Source organism: Danio rerio, chromosome 13, assembly GCF_049306965.1.
Source record: "Danio rerio strain Tuebingen ecotype United States chromosome 13, GRCz12tu, whole genome shotgun sequence".
Lineage (NCBI taxonomy): Eukaryota > Metazoa > Chordata > Actinopteri > Cypriniformes > Danionidae > Danio > Danio rerio.
The window spans coordinates 6099499-6121572 of record NC_133188.1 but is presented as its reverse complement, the minus strand read 5'-3'; the positions used below and the strand labels follow the sequence as shown (position 1 = coordinate 6121572).

The window sequence follows — 22074 nt, the reverse complement described above, 5'->3', positions numbered from 1 at the left end:
ATTGAACATGTTTTTTCCTGGAAATAATATTTCCAAAAGAGCTGTTGACATTTCTAAAGGAGCAGTTGAACCAGATTTTGGTAAAACCCCAAACAAAATATGTGAAAAATGAGTTATGTGCAATAACAATGGAATGACACAAGCACTGAACTCATTCATTTTCTTTTCAGCTTAGTCCCTTTATTAATCCAGGGTCAACACAGCGGAATGAACCGCCAACTTATCCAGCATATGTTTTATGCAGCGGATGCCCTTCCAGTCGCCTCTCATATGGAGAATAAAGTCACATGCATTGCTCAGGGGTGAGTTTTTCAGACTTCAACAGAGTGTCAAAATCTTGATGGTTCTGTGGGTCTCGTCGAGCAAATCTAACCTTTAATTTGTATTTTCTATAAGATTCAAGTCAGGTGATTGGCCAGGCCATTCTACAGCTTGATTTTTTTTCTCTGAAACCAGTGAGAGGCTGTGTTTTGGATCATTGTCTTGCTGAAATGTCCACCCTGGTTTCATCTTCATCATCCTGATAATGTGGATGTTGGACTGAAGAGGCTAATATTCATTTACAATGACGAAGGTCAGAGGGTTGCTGAAGAACTACTGAGAGATTTCCGCTGCTGTCTGGTCTTTCACTGCATTTCTACTCCTTCCTTTCTTCGTGTGTTCAATATTTTTTCCCTGCGTCATTTCATTTTATTACTCAGAACTTAATTTGTAAACTAATTAGATTCATTTCTTTGCATATATGGATATATTTGGTTTTAACAACACCCGGGGAAAATTTCAAGTCAACAGCACCTTTAAAAATTGCGAGGTCATAGAACCGATCGGGGAAACAGATGCATGTTGTGGAAAGGGATCGGTAAAATGAGGTGATTTAAGAGGTGCATGTTCCAGCACAAATTAAGTGTATACATATACTATATTCATTCATTTTCTTGTCGGTTTAGTCCCTTTATTAATCCGGGGTCGCCACAGCGGAATGAACCGCCAACTTATTTAGCAAGTTTTTACACAGCGGAACCATTCACACACACACTCATACACTATGGACAATTTAGCTTACCCAATTCACCTGTACGGCATGTCTTTGGACTGTGGGGGAAACCGGAGCACCCGGAGGAAACCCACGCGAACGCAGGGAGAACATGCAAACTCCACACAGAAACGCCAGCTGAGCCGAGGATCGAACCATCGACCCAGCGACCTTCTTGCTGTGAGGCGAAAGCACAACCTACTGCGCCACTGCATCGCCCCAAATACTATATTATTATTATTATTATTGAGACATTCCAGCATTATGGATGTGACATTTGCAGTAAAAACTCAAAACATAAATTCCGACAGAAAGTATCAATAACATAATATTGAAACATCTGTTTATATTTTCCAGAACAACTGACCACAGAGTTAAGGGATCAGAAAAATATCAATCTGTAAACATGCTTCCCAAAATTGATATTTTCGGCAGTTTAATAAATGATCTGATGTGCATTATGAGCTGAAATTTTACAAACATATTCTGGAGACACTAAAGACTTATCTTACATCTTGTAAAAAGCAACATAATGGGAGCCCTTTAACTACAGATCGTTGATTTTTTTTTTTCAATAAGCTTTTAGAACGATTCTTCAATCAAATTTGAATTCCACATTTGTTCGTCATCAACCCCACCGAGCGTTTTCCCTTTTTACCTCTAAAATATCACCAGCCACGAACTCGCTCATTGCACACGTGGGCTCAGAAGACCAAACACTTCGCTTTACCCATGGAGACGTTTGCCCTGGAAGCAAATACATGCATATTCCTCTTTCCAGAGCTTCTTCCTCAGCCTTAACCAAAGAAAGCTGAGACAAACCAACCGTTCCCTCACAGCTGGGCTTATGAATGTTAATAAACTCTGCGGCAGCGTACACCCTGTCTCCTTGAACCTCCTTACATTTCATCCGATACGAATCCAAAGCGATGTTACGAAGCCGCTGCATTTGCTGCTCATGAACGACGTCATTACCCAAAAGACAAGATAACAGTGGGAGATCATGAACGTGAAGCTGCAAAACCCGGCACAGCTTTTCTCTGGAGAACAGCACAGTGGTCATGCTGTTTAAATGCAGTTTACTGATGGACAAATACGGCACAGTGTTATAGATGACGAAATCTGTATCCTGACCGAGAATCCCCATGCAGTTGTGAGACAGAGCATAATCCGCGACCTCGTAATCTCCTTCACGAACCGAGCAGAAAGTCTCCTGACCGAGACTTTTTAAAGCAAATCTTGAGAACGTTGCAAGTCCTGAGGGAAGACAGAAGAGGTTTCTGCTGTTTGGTTGTTGATTGTGTGTCTTAATGTGCTGGAATACTTTGGCGATGTCTTGGTTGACTCTCAAACGCCTCTTTATCCATTCTGAGCGCTTTCGCTCTTCGACGGTTCCATCGAAGAAGAAGATTAATCGTATTCCTGCTGCTGTGAACGCGTTGATGAATTCTTGAAGGATGTTGATGTATTCTTTCCACTGGCCTCCGTGGACCCAGGCCGGACAGCGATACCAATATCTTAAACAGGCCATGGCGTCCACTACTAAAGAGGCAGTGCTGTCCGGATGGGCTTTGAGGTGATTTCCCGCCATTTGTTTGAGGTCCACTGGCACACAGGAATCTGGGCAACACACCTCCATGAAATACTGTAAGCCCTTCACACCCATCGTCAGCTCAATCTGAATGTCACACACCTAGAATACAACATGAAAGTGCATATGTGAATACTTTGTAGATCTTTATTTTGTCAAATGTTGACATGATAATCATATACAGATATACATATTGTTCAAATTTACTACCTTTCCAACATGTTGGTGGCTGTTTTTACCCTATTGACTTCCATTATAATGACATTTATTGATTGCAAAGCCATGACATCTCTTACTGGCCACTTTATTAGGTACACCTTACTAGTATCGGGTTGGACCCCCCTTTGACTTCAGAACTGCCTTAATCCTTCATGGCATAGATTTAACAAGGTACTTGAGATATTCCTCTGAGATTTTGGTCCATATTGACATGATAGCATCACGTAGTAGCTGCAGATTTGTCGGCTGCACATCTATGATGCGAATCACCCGATCCACCACATTCCAAAGGTGCTCTATTGGATTGAGTTCTGGTGACTGTGGAGGCCATTTGAGTGCAGTGAACTCATTCTCATTTTCAAGAAACCAGTCTGAGATGACTCGTGCTTTAGTGACTTTTTTTGGGGAATGCAACTGATGATCAACAGTAAAAATCACAATTTTTACCACTTCCCAACAGATAAAAAGCCATCAAAAATCAAGAATGCATGATTATATGGTGTCATGGGTTTGCAATCAAAAAATGTCTTATAATAGAAGTCAATGGGGCAAAAACAGCCATAAACAAAATGAAAGGGTAGTCATTTTTTTCTCCCAGTGTGTGTTTGGAGTTTTCCAAAAATATGTGTCAAAATCAGATTTGTCACCAAAAATCATTTCATTTGCTGAAACTCAGAGAAAGTTGTGGCCCAATTAAGACTCAAAATCACCCATGCGTGGATGAAAACATCCCCAATAGCACACAAGGGTTATAAATCTGATTTTGACAAAAAGTAAACATTTTCAGAGAAAAAAAAAAACGTTCAAGACATTTATTAGTGTTTCACATTTATGACTAAGTTTTTGGAATTGTTCCACTGAACTTGTAATAGAGATTATTAATTACGATTATCGCAATGCACATTTATCAATGTTTTAAAAATAGCTTTGTGCCATTATTTGATGCAATTGCATGCCATAATAGTACATATAAAATATGAATAATAAAACTATCATTGCTTTAAACGTTACGTTGGTTAAGTTTTATAAAATAAAAATAAATAAATATGCATGAATATTACAACCAACTGGACACTTTATATAAACTTCACTGTTTTAATTAAATAAAGGTTATTTATATTTTTTATCAAACACACGCAAATATATGTCTAGATCATAAATGAAAAATTAGAAACAGTAATAAATTAACAAATAATTTATTTATTTAATCAAAAACAACTGTGAATACAAAGTTGAAAGATAGACATTCAGACAGACAGACAGACAGACAGACAGACAGACAGACAGACAGACAGACAGACAGACAGACAGACAGACAGACAGACAGACAGATAGATAGATAGATAGATAGATAGATAGATAGATAGATAGATAGATAGATAGATAGATAGATACCATCTACGCCTAGAGTACTTTACTAGTCTGTCATTGGAAACGTTATAATAAAGCACTACAGAAATGTTACATGTATGTATGTATGTATGTATATATATATATATATATATATATATATATATATATATATATATATATATATATATATATATATATAAAAACATATACATGTAACATTTCTGTAGTGCTTTATTATATATAACGTTTCCAAAGACAGACTAGTAAAGTACTCTAGGCGTAGATGGTATCTATCTATCTATCTATCTATCTATCTATATATATATATATATATATATATATATATATATATATATATATATATATATATATATATATAAATATATATAACATTCAACATTTAACATTGACCTTTTTTCGTTAATATTTTTCTGGAGTAATATATTTTACTACACAACATACTTTAATGAATACAAAGTGTAAAATAATAAAACACGTGTTAAGTAATATTTTTCTGAACCTTTTACCATTTGTGTAAAAAAAATAGAAAGAAAGAAAAAATCTTAATTCAAGAAGTCTTCATTCAAAGGGTAACTTTAATTTCACTATAATGTCAAATCATAACTGTTTTTACCTAAAGCACTACAGAAATGTTAAGTTCCTGTTGTTACATTTTAGTTATTTTATTAGTAAGCAACATCTAATCAACATCACAAGCAGCTCGTGTACTTAACACGCGTATGACATGTTTATATTTTCATATATCATATTTGAAATCTGGCTTATGTTTTAAAACATTCATTAAATATATCCTCATACAACGACCTTCTTATTTACCTGAACTTTCAGAAAACTAAGAAAATGATTATATTGTTTGTTTCTCACTTCTTAGAACATTATTCTTACTCCTTTATACTGTGATCAGATGAGAGTGAATGCTGACTAGTGCGCCGCTGCTATAGTACGGACATGGACAACTGCTGTCCTTTATCACTTATTATGTCACTGATAATTCCCTCCGTTCTGCTAAATAAACAAAAACTGACTCACAGTTTGATGTTGCAGGAATAACCTGACTAGAATACTACAGGTAATTGGCGTGAGATGCTCTCATGCTGAAAGCTGCATGTCTAACTGAAATACCGCTGGTGTTTACAATGTTGCGTTTACTTCCTGTTCCGGCGCGTCGTTCTCATCAGCAGCCAATCAGCATTTCTAGCATAATAATTGTAAATATGGGCGACTCGGTGACGCAGTGGGCAAGAAGGTCGCTGGTTCGAGCCCCGACTGAGTCAGTAGGTATTTCTGTTTGATCCGGGTGCTCCGGTTTCCCCCACAGCCCAAAGACATGCGCTATAGGTGAAGTGAATAAGCTAAGCTGGCCATAGTGTATGTTTGGGTGTGAATGCAAGAGTGTGTGGGTGTTTCCCAGTGCTGGGTTGTGGCTGGAAGGGCATCCGCAGATTGCAATAAAAAGTCCCCTAGATTAATCAGTTGACTTTTATTTTTTTAAATCCATTCAACTGATTTCTGGGTCTGGATGAGCTGAATTTTAGCTTAGCTTAGCATAAATCATTGAATTGGATTAGACCATTAGCATCACGATCAATAATAATAATAATAATAATTTTGAAAGTTTTGCTATATAAAGCTGAATTGTTCTATGATTACAAATACTAAGACCAACGGAAAATGAAAAGTTGCTAAATGTTTATCATTTTGACAAGATAAGAGATTGTAAAATGCATGCAATTTTTTTAGTTAACACTGTCCTGAGTAATTTCCCAGAGATGGGGGCATCCGCTGTGTAAAACATATGCTGGATAAGTTGGCGGTTCATTCCGCTGTGGCGACCCCGAAAAAAAACCGAATGATTGAATGATAATTGCAAATATGAAAGCTAAAAATAGATTAGAAATCTTTTATGCCTCATTAAATACTTTGTCAGTGATAAATTTGACAGAAAATATTTTGTTTTAAATAAGAAAAAAATTAATAGGCTGGATAAATTGTAATCTTTTAGATAAAAAGCCAAATTAATGGTAAATAAGATAATTTAAAATTTCATTAATTAAATTATGATGATGTTTTTTACGTTGTGATTTATGATTATATGAATAATTGTAGCATACTATCTTATAAGACAGTGATTAGCATAATTGAGTACAGCACATTTTGCAAATGTTTTTATTAATTTATCAGTGAATATAGGCAAAGTATTTTGATGCATTTGAACAAAACAGATTTATTGAATAGATATAATTATTACAATAATTATTTTATTCACCAAATATTTTTAGAAATAAATATAATACGTTTTAATTCAAGCAAAATACTAGAAAACAAAATTACAACCTACAAAATTTCCACTAAATTTTTAATTATTTTTTTCTTGAATTTTACTCTTTTTCAAATTTTTGTTAAATATTTTTCCCTAACATATAAATTTGGATGTACTAATTTTGGAATGTTATCATAGGTTATTTTGACAGATTAGCTCCAGATTTGGCTTCAGTACTAATCTAATGTATATGCACAAATATAATATTGTTAAGCTTCCTACAGAAAATATTAATTTAAATTACAGGTTTGTAAAAGGGTGTACTCATACACTCAACTACTTATTTAAAATGAGCTGAAACAACACAATTCTTCAGATTTTATTGAGACAACTTATTTTTTTATGTTCAATTCACACAAATTTGTTAAAAGGGTTAAATTAACTTAATCACTTTGTGTTGGGACAACACTGTACTGTGTATATGCTGAGCACTGTATCTCTCCTTTAGGTTTTCTATATGCTATAATTTCCAAAAGAGAAATTATACAAACAAAATGTCAGGGAGTGGGTTACGAATGGACATCATATATAATTAATAATATGGATAAAATAATATTTGAGCACTAATTTATCTGGTTTACCACTAGTGAGTTACAGCAGGAAGGGCACCCGCTGCGTAAAACACAGGCTGCATAAATTGGCGATTCATTCCGCTGTGGCGACCCCAGATTAAAAAAGGTACTAAGCTGAAAAGAAAATAAATGAATGAATAAATGAATGACTGAACGAATGACTGGATGAATGAATGATTGAATGAATGAATGAATGAATGAATGAATGAATGAATGAATGAATGAATGAATGAAATTATCTCTTTTAGTTCGACAATCCTGATTAAAGTCAGCCCCATAGTTTCACAAACTGTAGCCTAAATAAACCAAACTCCAGTAACAATATGTCTCAATGTATCTCTACATGTATGCTATCAATCATACGTGCATAACAGAAATAACAGATGTGCGGACACATTTGGCAGACGCAGGAATTCCGCGTCTCCAGCATCAACACACGGGCCGGTGAACTATTGATTTTTCTTCCCTTGTGGACCAAAGTTTCTCACATAAACAAAACCGCCCCAGGGAAAGGGGCAGATGTTCCCTAAAGGACGATGGCACGCGACAGTCCTCAAGCCTGTCGAAGAATCCACCCCTCCTGCTCGCACGCACGCACGCGCGCTCCAAACGCACGAGCTTCCCTTCACCTATACTGCATATTAGTTTGATCAAAGTTCTTTGTGAGTAACTTTTCAGAGCGGATGCAACTCTGCGTTCTTGTCTCTGCTCACTTGTTGTTGCTTTTTTTTCATAATGAGTGCGCCACCCGAGCCACGCGACACGTCCTTTGTTATTTTAATCAGCTGCTGCGTCATGATTTGGGAACCTACTGTTACTTTGGTATATTGTCCTCTTCCTGGACACAAAATGACCTTAAAGCGCATTCACATGCATGAAGCACTTTCATCGCCAGCGCGTCTCCTGTTGCACGTGCAGAGGCATTGCGCGCGTTCTGCGTCCTCTTTTCAGTTTGCGCTCTACTTAATTTGGCGGATTTTCGCAGACACTCTCCCACCACGAGCCGTTAGTGCGGTCGTTGCGTTCCCACGGCCACTTACTGCAGCTTCCCTAACCATATGGCCGGTCAGCGGCGTTCTTTTGCATGCTTTCCAGCCTCATTTGGAGGAAGCCTGCGTGCGCTCGCGCTACCCAGAGAGGCTGTAGAGACATGCAGCGGTGATGTGAAAAAACGCCATTTGGTTGGGAGCAGATGGTTGGCTTGGGAGGGGAGGGGGGCTGTCCGCGTCTTCAGAGAGAGTCCCCGAGGGCTCCCCTTGTATTCAGAATCAATGAAAATTAAAGCGCAAAGAAAGATGAAGAGTCAGAGCTCGAGTCCCGGCTTTGTTCGTCGCAGCTACTGGTGGGCAGGAGTTAAAGTACAACAGCCCCCTATAGAAACACTTAAGTTAAACAGTCTCCCCATAGTCCACCTTCAGAAAAAGAGGAGGAATGCGAGAAAGGAGCTTTCTGCTTGATTTAACCAGGACAGAATCGCGTGGCATAAATTATGCGCGCAAAGAATACGCGAAGTGGGCATAAATCTTAAGGTTTTCATTGACGCTTTGCTGGGCTAATCGGGAAATGTGTGCAACGTCAGGCCGAAAGAATTGTGGGCGAAAGTGTGATGATAGCTGTGTGGCGCTTATTTATGGCCTGCGTTTCAAATACTAACTCTTGAATGTGATGCAATGACACCTGTCGCGTCGCATGACGCTTTCGATAAAATAATAATACCAATGAACAAACTAAAATACGCGATCTCTTTCAGAAAATATTCTGAATAGAGTGCTAAAAGTCTTCAGTTTAACAGTGTCAACGATATTGTCGCATTCCTCTGGACCGAGCGCTTTAATTAACGCGCTAATGAAGACCACCCTCGCGCGCGCACACAAACAAACGCTCACGAGACCAGAGCTCGACTCATTTGACAATATGAACGATTAAAAGAAAACTTCCTCGTCGAATCAAACGCGAAATAATTGATAAAACACCAAAACAACAGAAGCTGCTAGGTACTTTTGTGAGGGATGACGTGTGGAGAGGGGAGCTCTTTCTCCCCGCGACATTGTGAGGGGAGCAGGTGCTGTGTGAATTACCATACAGCTGAGAGCACAGAGAGAAAAAAAAACTTATTCTCCCCGCACACAATAACAAAGTGCCTTAATGACAGCCACGCGAACGACACACACCAGCTCGATGTTTACTATCCAGTTTAGAGATGAAAACTTCAAACTTATAGTCGTCAAAACTCACTGAAATGCATTGTTGTTTAAATAAATAATTCAGAATTAGGCTACGTGTTTAGTTTACCCGAACTATGTGAAGGTCTAGCAATGTTTTGGTTCTTTAATGGTATTTGTTTATTATTATACAACATTTTATTCTTCCTGATTTCGAATTTTCCTTTTAGCAAAAGTTTCTCTGTTCAACAAAATTCCGATCACTAAAAGAATCTAAAATGTATTGCATTGAAAAGTTTTTCAAAAATTGTTTAGTTGTTCGTATTATTTTAAAAACAAACTCTGGTTTATGTGTAAATGTTTGATTAATCAACAATAACTATGCTATTACTATGAAATATTATTTGTTATTACATGATGTGCATCCTATTGTGTAATTAATATCACATTTTACTGTAGGCTACTAGCCTTTTTATTAGTTTAAAGCTGATTTATAAATAGTTTGGAATGACAAACTTAAGCAACAATATTTTATCAAACCTATGCTAAAAGAAAAAAAACTTTTACTTAATCAAACTGCATTGAACAGCTTTGAATCTCCTCAATCCCTGCTTCACTGTTGTCCCGTTATCAGGAATGCGACATTCCTGCAATGTGTGATGTAATTTGTGGTTTTATGTCAGAGTGGGATGTACAGGATTCTCAAGGTTGCTTATTTTCCTGTATGTAAATTAGATTTTTTTTTTCTTTTTCTCTCTCTCTCTCTCTCTCCCACTCTCTCCCAGTGGCAAGGAGTTGCACATTTTACAGCTCAGTGACCATTTGCCGATTTTTTTTTTTCTTGGGGGGTTGGGGGTGGTGTAGATTGAAAAGTGTCCCTTTGTGACAAGCAGAGCCAGATTGGGGAGTAGCTCATTTGCATCTCATTACCCTAGCAGGCGCTGCCTGTATATAACCGGCTGCAGGAGGACTTGGACATTAAACACGCACAATCCAGTCAGTCTCTCACATGGAAACAAGAGTACGGGATGAAAGTTTGGATCAGTAGTTTGGATCATCTCCACATGAACTTTTGAAACGGAAAATAAGCGCATAAATAACCCTGTGCTTGGGGCTTTGTAATTTTTCCGGCTTCCTAAACTACCCGAAAGTGGACTGCTAACTTTTTTGACAACTTGGAGTACTCGACTTGTGAGGGATTTCCCAATCGTCTCCCTTTTGCGCATCGGGGTTTCCTCCTTCTACATTCGTATTTGGGATTTAATTGCTGATTTATTTTCCAAGGGGGGACTTTGATGGGCTTGCATGAGCAGATAAACTGAACACAACAGAGCATCAACCCGAGCTGCCTCCCACTGAGCGGAGAACGACGAGTCTCAATGATTTATTGAGACACGGTCTCACACAATTGCCTGGCCCGTGGAAGTTTCACAACAGTTCAGATCCTCTCCGCCATGGGACGACTAATGATAGCTGTTTTGCTTTGTGTCATGATAAGCCAGGTAATTAAAGCCAGCATCTGATTTCCTTTGCAATGATCTCACTTCAGATGTCTGCCTTATGATGGTAACTTTTCGTGAATTAAGTGTGTGCGTTTTATTTCCTCAGGGGTTTTGTTCAGGGGTTTTTGAGCTAAAGTTGCAGGAGTTTCTGAACAAGAAAGGAGTGACAGGCAACGCAAACTGCTGCAAGGGATCCGCGGCAGAGGGTCTTCAGTGTGAATGCAAAACTTTTTTTAGGATTTGCCTGAAACATTACCAAGCCAACGTATCTCCAGATCCTCCGTGCACCTACGGTGGCGCAGTTACCCCGGTGCTCGGATCAAACTCCTTCCAAGTTCCCGAAAGCTTCCCTGACAGCTCGTTCACCAACCCCATTCCTTTCGCGTTTGGGTTCACATGGCCAGTGAGTACCGTTATTTATTTAATTATTTTAGACATTATATTGTATGTAGATAATTGTATACATTTAGACGAGGGTTTAAGCATATAAAAGCTACAATAATGACTCATAAGGAGTCAGGATGTGGGTATTTAGTCGCTTTAGCGGTGTTACTGGGGTGGGAAAAGTCACATCCCCTGGGTTGGAACATAATTGTCGGCTCAGTGTGAAATTCCGAAACCTTTCATTTTACTGCAAGAAGTAAGTGTGAAATGGGAGAAATGAAGCTTGAATCCCCAGTGCGATCACACCTCAAGCCATTCACATCTTCCGTTATATGTAAAACAGCATGGGAGTGTGGAGGAATGCAGTTTTAAATCTATCGATTCGGTTTTCAAAAACATCTTGTGTGTGTTTGTTTGTGTTCCAGGGAACATTTTCGCTGATTATTGAAGCACTGCACACCGACTCCACTGATGACCTGTCTACAGGTAACGTTAAATGGGAGTGCAATTCAGACCAGCTTATTCTTATGATGCAGTGATGCAACTCTAACGTCAAACTGTTCACAGAAAACCCAGACCGTCTGATCAGTCGCATGACCACCCAGAGGCATCTAACAGTAGGCGAGGAATGGTCCCAAGATCTACAGGTTGGTGGGAGGACAGAGCTGAAGTACTCATACAGATTCGTTTGTGATGAGCATTACTACGGCGAGGGCTGCTCGGTCTTCTGCCGTCCGCGCGATGATACTTTCGGCCACTTCACCTGCGGAGAGCGCGGAGAAATTATCTGCAACTCCGGATGGAAAGGACAGTACTGCACAGAACGTAAGTGTGAATTATATACATCCCCTGTATTTTGTGTGTAAAAGTGAGCTTGTTTTGGCATTTCGCGAGAAAAACAACAACAAACTTCGTCGCTATGGTTGCAACAGGCGTTTGTGTGATTCAAATGAGGGACGTTGGCCAAATAATGGCACGCGTGCCATAGATTAAATGTAACGCCTGATTGGTTACTTGGCAGTGCGCTCGGCGCTGATTGGCTCAGAGCGGTGAGGTATTGTTGGAAGGGGGCAGCTGCAGAGTGAAGGTAGACAATAGAGCAGCTGTCCTGCACTGGCACCATGTACACCAGCTGTCCACCCTTATCTGCGCGACTCTGGGACGTTATGGGGAGGGGGTTGGATGAACAGAGTGAAAAAGGGGACTTCTGACCCACAGTTAGAGGAAAAAAGGGGCTTTTGTTTGGGAAGCTTTTGTATGAGTGCAACTGTGTTAACCAGAGTGTCCTTCCAATAGTAGTGAGGAGAACATTTTACTTATTTTTTGCTTGCTGCCCACAATGTACAAGTGAGCAGCTTGTTTAATACTGTGGCGGAATAATAATTGAGTCTGTCCGAAAAAAACTGGTGACAATAAAATCATATTTCTCTTTACAGCAATCTGTCTTCCGGGGTGTGATGAAGACCATGGCTTTTGCGACAAACCCGGTGAATGCAAGTAAGTGATGGAGATTTTTAACGCTCTTAAGAGGATAGATCACCACACAATTACACTTTTCCTACCATTTTATCACCCTTAAGTGGTTCCATACCTTTATGAGTTTCCTTTTTCTGTTGAACACAAATATACATATATATTTATAGAAATTATCTGTAACTCTGGATATATATACATACAGTTGAAGTCAGAATTATTAGCCGCCCTGAATTATTAGCCTCCCTGTTTACTTTTCAACCCAATTTCTGTTTAACGGAGGGAAGATTTCTTTAGCACATTTCTAAACATAATAGTTTTGATAACTGATTTCTTTTATGTTTGCCATGATGACAGTAAATACAATTTTTTCTAGATATTTTTCAAGACACTTTTATACAGCTTAAAGTGACTTTCAAAGGCTTAACTAGGTTAATTAGGTTAGCTAGGCAGGTTAGAGTAATTAGGAAAGTTATTGTATAACAATGGTTTGTTCTGTAGACTATTAAAAAATAGCGTAAAGGGGCTAATGATTTTGACCTTAAAATGGATTTAAAAAAATTTAATACTGCTTTTATTCTAGCGGAAATAAAACAAATAAGACTTTCTCCAGAAGAAAAAATATTTTCAGACATACTGTGAAAATTTCGTTGCTAAACATAACTTCGGAAATATTTAAAAGAGAAAAAAATATATAAAGGGGGGTTAATAATTATATATACATTATGAAAAATCATTAAAAAAAATCAAAAATCAAAATATTTTTAGTTTTCCCAGTACTTGGTTGTGGCTGGTATTGGGTTTATGCATCCACTGCGTAAAACATATGTTGGAATAGTTGGCAGTTCATTCTGCTGTGGTGACCTCTGATAAATAGGGGATTTAGCCGAAGGAAAATGAATGAATGAATCTTCTTTAGTGTTGTTGAATAGCAAAGGTTTGTGGCAAGTGAACAATAAGAAAATGATGACAGAATGTTTCCAGTAAACTATCCCTCTAACAAAATGTTTCAACTTTCTTCACTTTGAAAGTTACTTACGGGTCCTCTCTGATGTTTTCAGATGCAGAGTAGGATTTAGTGGAAAGTACTGTGACGACTGCATTCGCTACCCAGGCTGCTTGCATGGCACCTGCCAACAGCCCTGGCAATGCAACTGCCAAGAGGGTTGGGGAGGTCTCTTCTGTAACCAAGGTGAGCGTCGTAAGCCGAGCAGTTGATCAAGTTGTTGGTTCAAAGGTGCCCATTGACTCTAGCTGACTAAACTACATGTTTTATTTTGTTTGCAGATCTCAATTACTGCACACATCACAAACCGTGCCAGAATGGAGCCACTTGCACCAACACAGGCCAGGGAAGCTACACCTGCTCATGCAGACCTGGCTTCACCGGGGACAGCTGTGAGATTGAGGTCAACGAATGCTCCGGCAGCCCGTGCAGAAATGGAGGAAGTTGCACTGTAAGTTTTTGTTCTGTTTAATAAATATGATAAGCAATTTAGGTGTCGTATGAGTTGACTTTATTATTAATGTTCTAACTCGCTCGTTCATTGGATTTGGCAGGATCTTGAAAACACCTACAGCTGCACTTGTCCTCCTGGTTTCTACGGAAGAAACTGCGAGCTGAGTGCCATGACTTGTGCCGACGGCCCCTGCTTCAATGGTGGACACTGTGCTGACAACCCAGAGGGAGGATATTTCTGCCAGTGCCCGATGGGTTATGCTGGATTCAACTGTGAGAAGAAGATCGATCACTGCAGCTCCAACCCTTGCTCGAATGGTACATTGAATGCTTCCTTTGTACATTGATAGTTTACCCAAAAAAATGAAACTTCTGCAATCATTTACTCAATTTTTTTGGTTGTTGTTGTTCTGTTGAAGTATTTGTTTGTCCTACTAGGGATGTCAGTGGTTTCCAACATCCTTCAGAATATCAACAGAACAAAACTCAAACCTTTGTGGTTTCATTTTTGGGGGAACTATCTCTTTAATGCCTGAAATGCAGATGAGAGTGTGTTTAAACCAATCATCTCATGTCTTCTGTCTTTCTTCATCCGCAGATGCTCAGTGTCTCGATCTTGTGGACTCCTATCTTTGCCAGTGTCCTGAGGGATTCACAGGAACGCACTGCGAAGACAACATCGACGAGTGTGCCACCTATCCCTGCCAGAATGGCGGCACTTGCCAAGACGGACTCAGCGACTACACCTGCACCTGCCCGCCAGGATACACCGGCAAGAACTGCACCTCTGCGGTCAACAAGTGCCTCCACAACCCTTGCCACAACGGTGCCACTTGTCATGAAATGGACGGTCGATATGTGTGCGCTTGCATCCCAGGTTATGGAGGACGCAACTGTCAGTTCTTACTCCCTGAAAACCCACAAGGACAAGCCATCGTTGAGGGAGCCGACAAGAGATACTCTTACGAAGAAGACGACGGTGGTTTTCCATGGACGGCGGTTTGCGCTGGGATTATTTTAGTGCTTTTAGTGCTGATCGGCGGCTCCGTCTTTGTCATTTACATCCGTCTCAAGCTGCAGCAGAGGAGCCAGCAAATCGATAGCCATAGTGAAATCGAGACCATGAACAACCTGACCAACAACCGCAGCCGAGAGAAGGACTTGTCCGTAAGCATCATCGGAGCCACGCAAGTGAAAAACATCAACAAGAAAGTGGACTTTCAGAGCGACGGCGACAAAAACGGATTCAAATCGCGATACTCGCTAGTGGATTACAATCTTGTTCATGAGCTGAAGCAGGAGGACTTGGGGAAAGAGGATTCTGAGAGGAGCGAAGCCACAAAATGCGAGCCTCTCGATTCCGACTCAGAGGAGAAGCACAGAAATCATTTAAAAAGGTAAATGAGTGTGAATTTTGGCTAGCGCAGATCCATTTGTCGATGTAAGCAGTACTAAAGTTGCCTCTTTTCGTTTTCAGTGACTCCTCAGAGAGGAAACGAACAGAATCTTTGTGCAAGGACACAAAGTACCAGTCAGTCTTTGTTTTATCAGAGGAGAAAGATGAATGTATTATTGCAACCGAGGTAAGTCCAAAACCTTTCCTTTTACTTGTAACCATGAAATGTGGCAAATTTAGATATCTGAATGCTAAACTAACGTTTTGTTTCCTCGTTTCAGGTGTAACGCCACAACAGAGCTGTAGCTCATCTTGTTCTACAGGAGGTTTTACTCCAGTAATGCTGCTCAAACCAGAGGGAAGGTTCCCTTCACGTGACTGCTGCTGTGAAACTAATGTTGAAGGTGATATTCAGAATGAGCTGGTTCTCAACTGAAGTAAACACAGTGACTGCAGGAAAGGACGTTGGGCCATACTGGCTCGGACTCTCAAAGTTTGTTTCCCAGGAACGTGCCAAATGGACTTGCTTGCACTTCCTGTAGGGACGTTTTTTTTTTACCTCATTGCACTATGATGGGTTGTATTTTTATTGTATTTAACACACAATTGAATCGAATACTGTGTATGCATATGCACTGACTGCAGTGTGCATCTGGAAGTTCTCGGATCATTGGATCGCGAGAGGAAGAACACTGCCATCAATGATGTTTGTAACTGATTCGTTGTTTTATTTCCGGAAAGCTTGTGTTTTCTTTATTTAAATGTTATTTGTGATCGACGTGTTTGTGGTTTACTTTGTGTGTGTGTGTGTGAAGTTTGATATAATTTAAAATCTTTTTTTCATTTCGCAGATATGTCTATTGTAAATAAGGCACTTCGGGTCGACGTGACTGTTCTCTGTAAATGTATTTAAACGTGCTGGTAAAACTTACAGGAGTTGTTTTTATGACTGTTGTCCAATGAAAAAAAAATCACCTTAATATTTTTCCAAATAAATCCTGTATGAAACTTCATGAAACTGGTCAGTTAATTAATGCTTTGAGTTCATTAATGTCTGACAAATGTATTGTTTCTTTCTTTCTTGCTCACAAAGTGAGACAAAGACACGCCCGGTAATCACAAATTACAGCCTTGATCTTGATGGCGGGATATTTTTGGCATGCAAGAGGGACAAAAACATCAAAACCACTTTTTTTTTTTGCAAATGGTTTGCTTGAAGTTGCTGTTTTGGTGGAACATTTTGTGTCAAAGCTGTAGCCAAGCTCATTACGTGACATATATAAATAGAGAGCGAATGTAGAACAGGAACACTCCCTTAACACTCATTCATTCATTTTCCTTCAGCTTAGTGTCTATTTCAGAGGTCGCCACAGCGGAATGAACCACCAACTATTCCAGCATATGTTTAATGCAGTGGATGCACTTCTAGCTGCAACCCAATATTGGGAAACACCCATACACACTCATTCACACGCACTCATTTATACACTAGACAATTTAGCTCACCCAATTCACCCACAGCACATGTCTTTGGACTGTGGAGGAAACCCACGCCAACACAGGGAGAACATGCGAACTCCACACTCCATCTTAATATAAAATAAAAGAACAGAGCTTTCTTTTTTTAACAATTTAATATATTTAAGGGAGTTAAATGACTATTTATCCATTTTTTCGGTACATATAATGAATACAAAGGTTTAATAACTTGTTTCTATACAGAAAGTACTGAATCTGTGTCTGATATTTCCTTTAAACCAACAACTCTAAGCTCTGTAGGACTTATCGAGTCTTTGGTTGTGGGTTCAGGGAGGATACAGTGTAAAGTATTCACTGGTATTACCCAACTGTTGGACAGTTGCTTTCACATACCACGCTAAGCTTTTAACTTAACTTTTCACGCGCACAATGGGATTTCGCTGAGTTGGAAAATATCAGGAGACAGGCCTAAAGCAGTTCTTTTGTTTCTTCATTCAGCGTAGGCCTGACGCACTGCTCAGTAGCCTGCGGCAAATATCTTCTATTAGATCTTTTTCAGTTGTGTGCATTCAACAATGTGTTCAGGGTGTGATTTATGAGCAAAATACTACAGACTTTCTTTTTTTAAACTAAGAACAATGTTGAGAATATTCTTAATAGTCTCAGCTTAAAATGTAAATACGGTTGCAGGTTGTGCAAGCCATTCAGTTTCATATTTTGTTTCGGTTTGACCTGTTCAGTCAAGTACAAAGAATGTGATGCAGTCACCCTTTTCATATTTCAGATGAAGCAAGTCATCACAATGTTTAATTGGTATGTTGGTGTGTGGAACTGGCAACGTTCATGACATTAAAGTTCATCTTGCTCTTATTTATGCTGGGTCACACAATTGATCTGTGTTAGGATAACATGAAGGAATTAACTTATTAGGTTTTACAAATTTAAGTGGATTGGACATAAAATAATTAAGCTGTCCCGCCTTAAAATCAGGAATTGTGTTGTTTCTGCTAATTTAAAGTAGTCTCCCTGCTGAAAAATCCAGCTTAAACCAGCCTAGGCTGGTTGGCTGGTTTTAGCTGGTCGACCAGGCTGGTTTTAGAGGGGTTTTGGCCATTTCCAGGCTGGTTTCCAGCCATTTCCAGCCTGGTCTTAGCTGGTCAGGCTGAGAGATGACCAGCTAAAACCAGCTTGATTAGAAATCCCTCACAGTGCAGGAAACAAAATAAAACTAGAACCTAAAGTTCATTGATAAACTTTGATGTTGGCTTGAGAAAGCCAACGTGACTGCGCTACGATTGGGAATGGCAGTTGGCAGGAAGCACGGTGGTGGTTGCTAAGTGGTTGCACTTATGGCTACAATGATCTGATGTAGAAATATTGCTATTTTTAAATGGTTGCTAGGTTATACTGTTTTATTGCTATGGGGACATTTGACAGGTTAGTGATGATACATCAAAGCTTCTTGGCAATATGAGTGATCTAAATAAACCCAGATGTTTCTATGACAGTCTTTATGAGTTTCAAAAACTGGACTTGAACAATATGTATTCCTGGTGTTGGGTTGCGGCTGGAAGGGCATTCGCTGTGTAAAACAAATGCTGGATAAGTTGGTGGTTCATTCCATTGTGGCGACCCCTGATTAATAAAGGGACTAAGGGAATGAACATTATGTAAAAATGGCTTGCCGTATTTTTTTGAAAAATACAATAATAAGTGTGACAGTGATACATGCAAAAATGGCTTGCCATATCTGTAAAAATATGGAGTTTAAGTCAAAAAAGGCTTGCCATATTTTGAGAAAAATAATGCTTAAAAATTATTTATTGGAAAACTATAAGTCTGATAAACCTTAAAGATATAGCAACAAAATCTACGCAGAGTACAGCTTTTGGCCAAATTTGGGCCTTGTATAATTTTTTTATATGCCCGGATTATAAAAATTTTATATTTAACATTTTTTATTAAAAAAAGATAAGTCTTATAGGCATGAGGAGATATAGCAACAATTTTGAATGCAGAAGGCACATTTTGACCACATTTTCAAGGACAGAGTAGTATAACAACATGTTGGCTTTCTCAAGCCAACATAATGACACTGAGAACACTACCAGCAGGCACAGGACATCAATATGATGTCAGATTGATGTTGTACCCCAATGGGATGTTGCATTTTGTTTGGAAATGAAAATCGTGTTGACGTCAGAACCCAACATCAGGCTGTCGTCAATATCCATGTCAGGTCACTTTCCAACGCAACCAAAAAACAACCAAATATCAGTGTCTAATGATGTTTCAGCTTGATTTTGTGTGGACGTTACCACAATGACGTCTATCAGATGTTGGATTTTGGTTGCTATACAAGAAATAAATGTCAGTAATTGCCGTCAATATGACGTTGGTTTAAGATGTTGGCTCGACATTGTATTTTGGTCACTTTCCAACACAATCTAAAATCAACAAAATATCAACGTCATTTTACGTTGTTATTGAACATCCAAATAACATTGTCCTTAGACGCTGACGGCCTAAATCTAACCTAATATTAGCATCTTATGAAGTGTGTCTGCTGGGCTATACTCATACACGTGTCTTTATTCTTTAAATCACATGTAATTAAATTAGCTTTATTGTATTTAATTTAAAAGTTTATTAGAAAGTGACTAATTTAAAAAGACTATACTAATTAACACTAATTTATTTCAGACCACACTTAACGGGCCCACATCGTTCAATTTACGATTCACCAATCAGACGATTCCTAAGCCACTATAAATACCCAATGTTCCATATAACAGCCATCTTCGTTTTGAAGCATCCCTTCTTCCACCCTTACTCCTCCTCCTTTCCTAGATGGGTGGCACGGTGGCCCAGTGGTTAGCACTGTTGCTTCATAGCAAGAACGTCACTGGTTCTAGTTCTTACCAAGCCAGTCAACGTTTCTGTGAGGAGTTTTAGCTACTACTGTTAGCTACTACAGCAAGGGAGTTCTCGAATTCTACCTGAGCTCAAACTCCCCTTTCGCCTTGTAAACGGGATGGAGCACCAGGCCCAAGGATCTTATAAGCTCAGGACTCTCTCCTGGGACAGCATGCCAAACAAGTTTTATAATCAATCATCAGCTAAGTGTGAACTCTTGAAATGCTAAATTTACGTAATAAATATAGTATTGTATTATTAACGTCTGGGAAATGGATTCACTCTTACACAAATGCTGATGCTGTCCAAATCAGCACTGTGTTTCACAAAAACACCATCAAGATTTTCAAATGATCCAAAAACATTTTCGGTCCCTTCAAAGTAGGTATGAGTGTTTCTACATTTTAAAATAAGCACTCTTTAAAAAACACCTTTAAAGTACTCTTTTTTTTTTTAATAAAAAAACTATGATATTTAGTTAGAAACTATAAGGGCCCTTGAAAGATGAAGGTTGCTGCCCTCCTATTTAAGATTTTTGACTTTTTAAAGGTGCAGTATTTAAGTTTGACACCCAGTGTATGAATTAGGTATTGCACACCTGGTTCAAAAGAAACGAGAGGGGTCTGGCTGCAGACTCGGTGCAGTGCAATCTGAGTTGCATCCAATGCTTTTTAATGCACTCACCTAATCCCACCGCTAACCCTATCCTTCACAGTGACGTCACTCACTCCATTGAGTGCATTGTGTCTGACATTTCATCGCTGAGAGATGCAATCTCAGCTTGCATCATAAAGGCTGCATCAGGATACTATTGAAAGAAACGCAAGTGCAGGTTACCAGATTGATGACAACTAAAGCAATGTGCCTGACTGTCCCAATAGTATATGGATGCAGCCTTGATAATGCAAGCTAAGGCTCGTATCTCCGTGGTGCAATGTCAGGCACAATGCACTCAGTGGAGTGTGTGACGCCACTGTAACGGGTATAGGGTTAGGGGTGGGCTTAGGTGAGCCCATTAAAAAGCATTGGATGCAGCCCAGATTTTATCTGCAGCAGGTCTGCATCCAGACCATATCTGTCAATCCTAATGTTTTTCCCGGGATTCTACCGTATTTTACAGTTCTATCCCGCTATCATCCTGTAAAGGTATTTTCTTGTATTTCTCCCATAATTGCAGTCTTTCTCTGAAGGGTGGCAGTTAACATTAAAGAGCCAATCCTCACTATACACAACCCATACCACCGAACCACCAGGGGGCTGACCTGGCCAGTTCTGTGCTTTCGTTTTGTTAAGGCATGAAAACACTTTGAAATAAATATAAAAAAACAGCGGGATTCCCTTTCTTTTCATTACAGGTGCCGTTGTCCCTCCTATACAATCCTCAAAACAGTCAAGTAGCGGTGCGTAACTGTCAGCTGACGTGCTCCGTAGTGATAAATAGACACTATTTGCCAAACTTATTCTGTACACGCGATTTGAAGTGAAGCGAAAGTCTGGGTTTTGGGTGCGTGTTTGATCAGACGTATACACATAATTAATAATAATATAATCTAAAGGTGTCTGTCTTGGTAGGGTATCCCTTATTATGGTAGGCATTTCCCTTATTTTCACATCCCAATGTTGACAGGTATGATCCAGACCCCTCTCGACTGTTGAGCCTAAAAGTGATGTTCTAAAGAAAAGCAACGGCACATGATGGGAGTTTTTGTCTTGACCAACAACTGATATTTATATTTTAGAAACAGCTTCTATTTCTTGCAGCTGGACAACAGAAATATGACAATGATCACCTCAGGTACAACTCATGTGTTTTATTCAGTGTTGAATGCTAATACCATTTTGACTTTGGATACCATTTTACATGAGATTTGTTGCCATACTACTGAAAGCAGCAGCAGATAGTTCACCTCAGACCTTGAAAATAAAATAAACCGTTTGAAACTTTAGAACTGTGACTCAAAGCTAACACATATCCGTAATTCAGCATGTACATTTATTAATGTTAAATAGATTTAAAATGTATTAATTAGATTATAAACCTTACCATTTCGTTGGAGTGCAGTGAGTGCACTATTCTGTGCCTCTGATTGGCTGTATTTAAACTTCTGTCGTGTTTCATCTGATGGAAACAGCTAAGTTGCTTATCACTGCAAATCTCTTAACGTAGCATGTTGTTTGGACACGGGGTTAAAAT

General features: G+C 39.1%; 2 protein-coding genes and 1 long non-coding RNA gene across 8 annotated transcripts in view; 1 reads left to right on the top strand and 2 right to left on the bottom strand.

Annotated features, from left to right (window-relative positions):
- The window catches only part of fam120b (family with sequence similarity 120 member B), a 39338-nt gene extending 33998 nt beyond the window's left edge, over positions 1 to 5340 (bottom strand). For 3 of the 6 annotated variants that reach the window (XR_012388535.1, XR_012388536.1, XM_005169513.6), the window contains exons 1-2: positions 5247 to 5332; positions 1692 to 2726 (exon numbers count right to left, since the gene is read on the bottom strand). Coding sequence is in view for 4 of the 6 variants with exons in the window: in XM_005169513.6 (XP_005169570.1) it covers positions 1692 to 2699 (1008 nt within the window). In the remaining 2 variants the exon portion in view is untranslated. 6 annotated transcript variants of the gene reach the window in all.
- The window catches only part of LOC141377107 (uncharacterized), a 477282-nt gene that overhangs the window by 71191 nt on the left and 384017 nt on the right, over positions 1 to 22074 (bottom strand). The window lies entirely within an intron of this gene.
- Positions 10267 to 16498, top strand: dldh (dihydrolipoamide dehydrogenase). Its single transcript, NM_130955.3, has 11 exons — positions 10267 to 10773; positions 10880 to 11176; positions 11583 to 11643; positions 11725 to 11982; positions 12594 to 12654; positions 13692 to 13822; positions 13918 to 14087; positions 14191 to 14407; positions 14688 to 15486; positions 15567 to 15672; positions 15767 to 16498. The coding sequence occupies exons 1-11, from the start codon at positions 10726 to 10728 to the stop codon at positions 15770 to 15772; spliced, it is 2154 nt and encodes a 717-aa protein (NP_571030.3). The 5' UTR covers positions 10267 to 10725; the 3' UTR covers positions 15773 to 16498.

Bases quoted from the DNA above. Each gene is read 5' to 3' on its own strand.
- dldh (NM_130955.3), top strand. From the start codon at position 10,726: ATGGGACGACTAATGATAGCTGTTTTGCTTTGTGTCATGATAAGCCAG. The intron at 13,823-13,917 runs GTGAGCGTCGTA...TTTTGTTTGCAG, and splicing joins AGGTCTCTTCTGTAACCAAG to ATCTCAATTACTGCACACAT. The intron at 14,088-14,190 runs GTAAGTTTTTGT...TGGATTTGGCAG, and splicing joins GAAATGGAGGAAGTTGCACT to GATCTTGAAAACACCTACAG.